Source organism: Aplysia californica, unplaced genomic scaffold, assembly GCF_000002075.1.
Source record: "Aplysia californica isolate F4 #8 unplaced genomic scaffold, AplCal3.0 scaffold01612, whole genome shotgun sequence".
NCBI classification, from domain to species: domain Eukaryota; kingdom Metazoa; phylum Mollusca; class Gastropoda; order Aplysiida; family Aplysiidae; genus Aplysia; species Aplysia californica.
In genome coordinates, this window is record NW_004798882.1 from 24,453 (window position 1) to 33,086 (window position 8,634).

Below are 8,634 nucleotides of genomic sequence, written 5' to 3' on the forward strand. Positions count from 1 at the left end.
TTTTTATTATTAGTTATTGTCATTATTATTGTATCTGGCCTGACATTGTGTTCCTCAGCTCTGGGCGGCGCCGGTGGCTCTAGCAGTGGCGTGGCGCGGCCGCAGCGCCCGGCGTACAAGCGCAAGATCTCGCACCAGCCCGTGACGGAGAAGGCCACGCTGCTCTTCACCCCGCACCTCAACGAAAGCCTCCGGCAGTCCCTGGCCAAGCGGGCGCGTTTGGGGCTGGCTCACAGCGCGGCCGCTCAATCGGGCGACCCTGAGCCCGAGTCGGAGGGGCTTCTGGTCATCGACGAAGAGAAAAGCAACTCTGGGGGGAGCTCTGGCGTGACGATGATGACGACAACAGCAACAACGACAACGATGACAAATGCTGCCACTGCTGCTGTTGCTGCTGCTGTAGTTCCACTGATGTCAACGTCATTGTCTGCTTCTTCTTCTCCTCCGTCTGTTGCTGTGGCGACGGGGACGACAGCTGCAGCCATTCTGCCCGTGGCGTTGTTCAAGAACTTGGAGGCGTCGAAGATGTCGTTGAGCTCGGATCCCCCGCCTCTGACACGGGCCGTGGGTGGTGGATCAGAGGTGGCAGCATCACCGCCACGCGCCGCTCGTTACCCGACTACAGTGTCGTCATCGTCGTCGTCGTCACCACTTGTGACAGGTCAGTCGGTGACAGAACTGACTGCTGCTGCTGTGAGTCTCACGTCAGCACCGCCGCCGCCTCTGTGTCAGACTGTCGCTGTGGCGTCAACTTCTATGCCAACTGCTGCGACGACAGTGTCGTTGTCATTGCCTGCAGCGGAAGTGGCCGCGCTGCCTCTGTCGACTGTGCCAGTGACAAGTGTGTCAATAGTGCCGTCGTCAGTGACAAATGTGACAGCGGTGCCACTGTCAGTGCCATCTTTGCCGTCAGTGACGAGGGCTCACAGCTGTGGTCTGTGTGACAAGGCGTTCCCTTCTCTGGAGCTGCTTAAGGTAAACACTTGTGTGTGTGTGTGCGTGTGAGTGTGTGTGTCAGTTCTGTGATGCTGGTTTCGCGATGACTAAATATATGGTAAACAGATAGTTTAGTCATTAAGACATTTGGGGATGAAAGATCAGATAGTTTAGTCATGATGACATTTGCGATGGCTATATATCGCAACCTCAGTGCTTTCTTGCAATGACATATAGGGTAAACAGATAGTTTAGTCATGATGACATTTGGTGATGAAAAATCATAATTGTGAACAGATAGTTTAAACATTGAACAAATTGTTGAGACATGATGGCATATCGAGACCTCAGTGCTTTCTTGTCCTATCTCCATCTTTTTTTACAGTGAAAATGTGACTTCTTCGAAAGCTCACTCTTTGTTATGAACTTTTTTCACTGTTGTTAAAAATGGAGACAAGACAAGAAAACACTGGATGTCTCGATATGGTGAACAAATAGTTCAGACATGACGGTGTACGATGAATAAATAGTTAAAACATGGTGTATGGTGAACAAATAGTTAAAACATGATGGTGTATGGTGAACAAATAGTTAAAACATGATGGTGTATTGTGAACAAATAGTTAAAACATGATGGCGTATGGTGAACAAATAGTTAAAACATGATGGCGTATGGTGAACAAATAGTTAAAACATGATGGTGTATGGTGAACAAATAGTTAAAACATGATGGTGTATTGTGAACAAATAGTTAAAACATGATGGTGTATTGTGAACAAATAGTTAAAACATGATGGCGTATGGTGAACAAATAGTTAAAACATGATGGCGTATGGTGAACAAATAGTTAAAACATGATGGCGTGTGGTGAACAAATAGTTAAAACATGATGGCGTGTATGGTGAACAAATAGTTAAAACATGATGGCGTATTGTGAACAAATTTGTCAAGACGCGGTGGAATCAGGCGCTTGTCAATTTTTGGGCATATGGGTTGTTGGTATTATCTCAAAGCTTGTTCTTTTATCTTGCTTTTGATTTTTTTTAAATACGTTTTTATCTTGAATAAAAGTCAAGATTTATGAGATTGATTGAGGAGGGGGGTCGCCTGGTTTCAGATGTATGTGTTGTGCGTCTACTGATGTGTATTGCTACATTTCATCAATTCTAGATCTTTGGATATGATTTTAATAGAATTGATGAAATGTATAACACCACACGTATAAAAGAGATATAAAGCATTATAAACGACCCATCCCACCCCCTTTCCACGTAAATTGTAAGATCACGCAGCGGCAGATATGTACCTCCAAAAAAGAAAGAAAGAAAGATATAAAAGAAGTTTTTTACCATCTAGCATATAAGGCTTTTGTCAGAATGAGCATAGATGTGTGTTATTCTTTAGAGTATGTATCTATATAACTCCAAAGGTCTTGTAATTGAATTCCTGCATGTGGTTGAATGATGCATTGATGTAAATGTACATTTTGTCTGCTTTACTTCTCTTTTCAATATTAAATTTGTAATGAGAGTAATATATAATTCAAATTTTTTATGTATAACTGTTTTTACAGTCCTGTACAGTTGTACAGCCTAGAAAGATTTCCCTCTGGGATAGTAAAGTACTATCTTATCTTATCTTATCTCATCTTATCTTATCTTATCTCATCTTATCTTACCTTACCGTACCTAATCTTATATTATCTTACCTTATCTTAAATCTTGTCTTGTCTTGTCTTATCTTATCTTATCTTATCTTACCTTGTCTTGTCTTGTATTGTCTATCTTATCTTATCTTATCTTATCTTATCTCTGTCCCCCAGCGCCACCTGCTAAGCCATGCGGAGCCTCGCCCCTATGTGTGTCAGTTCTGTGATGCTGGGTTCACCAACGACCGAGCTCTACGCACACACCTGCTTACTCATGGACAGGTTGGTACAGTTGTTAGTGTGTGTGTGTGTGTGTGTGTGTGAGAGAGTTCTGTGATGCTGGCTTCACCAACGACCGAGCTCTATGCACACACCTGCTTACTCATGGACAGGTTGGTACAGCTGTGTGTGTGTGTGTGTGTGTGGGTTCTGTGATGCTGGGTTCACCAACGACCGTGCTCTACACACACACCTGCTTACTCATGGACAGGTTGGTACAGTTGTGTGCGTGTCTGTGTCTGTGTGTGTGTGTCTGTGTGTGTGTGTGTGTGTGTGTGTGTGTGAGTTCTGTGATGCTGGGTTCACCACCGACAGTGCTCTACGCACACTCCTGCTTACTCATGGACAGGTTGGTACAGTTGTGTGTGTGTGTGAGTTCTGTGATGCTGGCTTCACCAACGACCGTGCTCTACGCACACACCTGTTTACTCCTGAACAGGTTGGTAACACCTCTAACCTTCGGCACTTATATGACCTTATTGTATTGCAAGTGACGTAGAAACTTTTACTAAAGCTAAAGATCTTTTCTCATTTTCCCTGGGTCAGGATCGCCCATACATCTGCGGTAACTATGGCAACACATTTGTGTTTGTTCCTCTCTTGTAACACCACTAACTAATCTTTAGCATCTTATATGACCTTATTGTATTGCAAGTGACATAGAAAAAAACTTTTTAAAAAACTAAAGATCTTTTCTTATCTTCCCTGGGTCAGGATCATCCATACATCTGCGGCAACTGTGTTTGTTTCTCTCTTGTAACATCTCTTATCTTTCAGTACCTTATTGTATTGCAAGTGACGTAAAAAAAAAAAAAACTTTAAAAAAAAACTTAAAATCTTTTCTCCTGTTCCCACCGATAGGATCGTCCATACATCTGCGGTAACTGTGGCGACACGTTTGTATTTGTTCCTCTCTTGTAACACCACTAATCTTTAGCATCTTATATGACCTTATTGTATTGCAAGTACCGTAAAACTCTTACTAGTAAGTGGGTGGTTGGCGGGTGTGTTTGCTCTGGTGTGGTTTGCTCCTTCTTTCCTATCAAACATCTATCATCCTTATCTCCCCTTCTTCTTTTTTATGTTTGCTACTCTCTTGTAACACCTGTAATCTTCTGGCGCTCATATGACTTTATGCAGTTGCAAGTGCCGTAAAACCTCTTCTAAAAAAAAAAGAAAAACTTTTTAAAAAACTAAAAATCTTTTCTTATCTTCTCACATTCAGGATCGTCCGTACATCTGCGGTAACTGCGGCGACACATTTGTATTTGTTCCTCTCTAGTAACACCTTTGATCTTTAGCTTCTTATATTACCTTATTGTACGAGGGTATTGCTAGTGACTAGAAACTTTTACTAAAACTAAAAATCTTTTCTCCTCTTCCCACCGACAGGATCGTCCGTACATCTGTGGTAACTGCGGCGACACGTTTGTGTTTGTTCCTCTCTTGTAACACCACTAATCTTCGGCACTTATATGACCTTATTGTATTGCAAGTACCTTAAAACTCTTGGTGGGTGCTCTGGTGTGGTTTGCTTTTTCTTTCCTATCAAACATCTGTCGTGCCTATCTCCCGTTCTTTTTTATGTTTGTTACTCTCTTGTAACACCTCTAATCTTCTGGCGCTCATATGACTTTATGCAGTTGCGAGCGCCGTAAAACCTCTTCTAAAAAAAAAAAGAACAACTTAGTAAAAAACTAAAACTCTTTTCTCCTCTTCCCACCGACAGGATCGTCCGTACATCTGCGGTAACTGCGGCGACACGTTTGCCCGGCCCCAGGATCTGCAGCTGCACTACTCCAGCCACTCCTCCACGTCCATCCGCCAGCCGCCCACCTCCTCTTCCATGCAGCAGGGAGGAGCCTCCTCTTCCTCCTCCTCCTCCTCCTCCGCCTCCGTGCGACAGATGACAGTCTCACCCTCCTCCTCCTCCTCCTCCTCTCTCACTCCTGTGGGGATTTTGCCTGTGCAGACAGGGCTGGTGGGTGGGGGGTCAGCGATGGTTGGAACTGCACAGAGAGTTGCTGAGACTACCGAAGCCGATGCTGTGTTGTCGGCGGTTATGGGGTCGTTGGGTGGCCCAGTGCAAGATGGACCCGGTGTAGCGAGTGAAAACGCGGTGCACGGCGTGCGGCAAGACAGGCTGGAAGTGGCGAGTGAAAGCGCTGCGCCACATGGCATGCAGCTGGATGACGCGAGTGGCAACAACTCTGACCCAAACTCCGATCCTGCAGGAGGTGCGAGAGGTTTTGAGGCCACGGCGGAAATGTCGCTCAGGAGACAGGCTGAAGCTACGGTACCGGCCGTCGGTGGGGCAGAAGTTGTGGTCTCGTCTGTCACTTCGGTGCCGTCGGGCTCGTCAGCTAGACCACCGCAAGCGGAAGTGATGACATCCTCATCTACGGTAGCGTCGTCGTTGAGTGCGGTGCGAGGGGCAGTGGCTTCCTCTCTGCTCCCCACCACCACCACCACAACCTCTTCTTCCTCCTCCTCCTCCTCCTCCCCCTTCTCTTCTACTCCAGGCTTATTGGCATCACAGCATGTCCAATCGGCTCTAGTCATCTCTGACTCTTCCTCCTTCACCTCTTCTTTCACCACATCCTCCTCCTCCTCCTTCACATTCACCTCCACCGCCCCCTCAATACCTTCTACAATCACGTCCACGTGTGCGTCTGTCGGCGAGTCTGGTCGCGGCGTTCAGACCGGTGGGGACAACTTTGGTGTCAGCAGCATCATCCCCACCACCACCACCGCCACTGCTGCTTCTGCAATCATCAATGACAACAGCAACAACAGCGCAGACACCTTCACCATCGCCACCCACGACGCGACAGCAGCCAACAGCTCATCAGACGGCTTCGTAAACCATCAGCAGCAGCAGCAGCAGCAGACTGAAGGATTGACCGTCCTCAGCGCTAGTAGAGCTGGCCGTGATGCTGCTACTGCGGCTGCGACCAGTGGTGCTGGTGATTGGGGAGAAGACCAAGGAGAGCAGCAGCAGTGTATTCAGCAACAGCAGCATCAACAGCACATGTCACAACAGCATGAACAGCAGCAACAACAACTCTTGTCACAACAGCAGCAACAGCACATTCCACTACAGCAACAACAGCAGCATCAGCAGCTCATGTCACAACAGCACAGACAGCAGCAGCCACAGGCCGCCCCCACCCCTCCCTCCACCAATCAGATGTCACTAGTCCCGCCCCCAACCCCTCCCTCCACCAATCAGATGCCACTAGTCCCGTCCCCTGCCCTTCCCATGGGAGACCAGTTGCTGTCGGACCCTCCCCGCTTCCCTCTCTTCACCAACCAGACATCGTCATCCTCTTCTTCCTCCGGTACTTCCACCCTCCTCCCACACCTCACGGGCTCCGCCTATCCACCCATCGGTACAGACAGCGACAGAGATGACATATCGGACTGCCATACTGATCCCGACAGGACTCAGACCTTAGAACAAGCATCTGTAGCTCATGAAAGCATGGAATACCAAAACGTCTTCAGTGATGAAAACATGTCGGCACAAGAGAGTATGGAATATCAAAGTGGCTTTGATGGAGAGAGCACACAGGGATTTACTTTGGCAGAAGATGAGGAGGAGGAAGAGGGCAGAAATGTGGATAGACAGAGTCATTCTGATCCGGTGTTCCTTCCTCAGACATACTATGGATTGTCTTAAATCTTAATGAGGTCATCAGTATAGACAGAGTCATTCTGATCCGGTGTTCCTTCCTCAGACATACTATGGATTGTCTTAAATCTTAATGAGGTCATCAGTCTAGAACTATGAGCAAAGTGTGGATTGTTTTAGCAGTCATGAGTGTAAAACTATATGAGCAAAGTGTGAATTGTCTTAGGACCGACATATATGTGTTGAACGTGAGCAAAGTGTGAATTGTTTTAACAATCATGAGTGTAAAATTGTGAGCAAAGTGTGAATTGTTTAAATGATCATCAATCTAAAACTGTGACCAAAGTGTGGATTGTTTTAGCAGTCATGAGTGTACAACTATATGAGCAAAGTGTGGATTGTTTTAGCAGTCATGAGTGTAAAACTGTGAGCAAAGTGTGTATTGTTTAAATGATCATCAATCTAAAACTGAGCAAAGAGTGGATTGTTTTAACGGTCATGAGTGTAAAATTGTCAGCAAAGTGTGAATTGTCTTAGTACCGACATATATGTGTTGAACGAGAGCAAAGTGTGAATTGTTTTGACTGTCATGAGTGTAAAACTGTGAGGAAAGTGTGAATTGTTTAAATGGTCATCGATCTAGAACTATGAGCAAAGTGTGGATTGTTTTAACAATCATAAGTGTAAAAGTGAGCAAAGTGTGGATTGTTTTAACAGTCAGGAGTGTAAAACTGTGAGCAAAGTGTGAATTGTTCAAATGATCATCAGTCTAAAACTATGAGCAAAGTGTGGATTGTTTAACAATCATGAGTGTAAAACTGTGAGCAAAGTGTGAATTGTTTTGACAATCATGAATCTAAAACTATGAGTGAGGAGTGGATTGTTTTAACAATCATAAGTGTAAAACTGTGAGCAATGTGTGAATTGTTCAAATGATCATCAGTCTAAAACTGTGAGCAAAGTTTGGATTGGTTTAACCATAATCAGTCTAAAACTGAGCAAAATGTGGATTGTCTATTCCATATGTACTGTCATATCAAGTGTAGAACTATGAGCAGAGTTTTGTGGAGGGCTGTATACCGTCTTTTGACTAGTTGCTTTGTGTATACAATATATTTATGAATTTATGTGAATGTTGCTAAGCAGTCAATTTCATCTGATATGACGAATGTGTAGAAAAATATGAGTTGCTCAGTCACTTGAGATTGGCTTACCCGCCTCTGTGGTGCAGCGGTTAGGCTCTTTGACATCGCAACCGTAAGGTCGTGGGTTCGAATCCCGTGAGGGGCCCGACGTTGTGTCTTGTGGAAAGGTTACGTGAATTTTCCTCGCTTCACCCAGGTAGGAATGGGAACCCAGATAAAGGCAGTGAAAGATCTTGTCAGTTTGTGTTTGTGTGTACGTCTGTGTGTGTGTATGTGTTTGTTTGTGTGTGTGTGTGTGTTTGTGTGTGTGTGTGTATGTTAGTGTGTACATAATTTAGCTGCTGGAAGAAAAGAGAGAGGCCCAGAGAAAGAAAGAGAGAGGCCCAGAGAAAGAAAGAGAGTGGCCTAGCGAGAGTGAAAGAAAGAAAGAGGCCTAGCGAGAGAGAGAGGGGGAGAGAGAGAGAGAGAGAGAGAGAGGCATAACGAGAGAGAGAGAGAGAGATAGATAGAAAGAGGGGTTGTTTTTGTTTGTTGTTGTTGGGTTTTTTTTGTTTTTTTGGGGGGGGGATGGGATTGTTGTTTTTTCTGTGTGTGTTTTTGGGGTATTTTAACAACTTCCTCTGGTATATATATATATATATATATGTGTGTGAAGTATCAAACAAACAGGCTGACTGTGTGTCTCTGAGGTATTGTTCTCCAGGCTGTGTTTCCCATGTTTCTTAAACACGGAAAGTAAAGTAAAGTAAAGTTGTTCCCGCATCCGATGCGGACATTAGGGATTGCCTTGTTAGTGAGACAACTTCCTGGGCCTTGGGCGTTATATTGTGGTAGGGTGGCCGGCTCCTTTCCCTCCACGCCGCCTTTACGTACTGGACTTGCAGGGATGCCAAATTTCAGGTTTTTCAAGCTTTTTCAGGTTGGTTTTTTTTTTTCTTCAAAAATCATTTTGCATCCCTGAAGAAGAAGGCCAGTGACTTAAGGTCCCTTTT

The 8,634-nt window shown here is 45.1% G+C and overlaps 1 protein-coding gene across 1 annotated transcript in view; it reads left to right on the forward strand.

The window, feature by feature from the left end:
• The window catches only part of LOC101849270, a gene marked incomplete at its 5' end in the record, with an annotated part of 30,155 nt that extends 23,610 nt beyond the window's left edge, over positions 1-6,545 (forward strand). Inside the window, 4 exon segments of the mRNA XM_013090874.1 lie at positions 59-975; positions 2,759-2,866; positions 4,593-5,932; positions 6,008-6,545. Of these exon segments, the coding sequence (XP_012946328.1) occupies positions 59-975; positions 2,759-2,866; positions 4,593-5,932; positions 6,008-6,545 (2,903 nt within the window).
• Between the last annotated feature and the right edge of the window lie 2,089 nt (positions 6,546-8,634).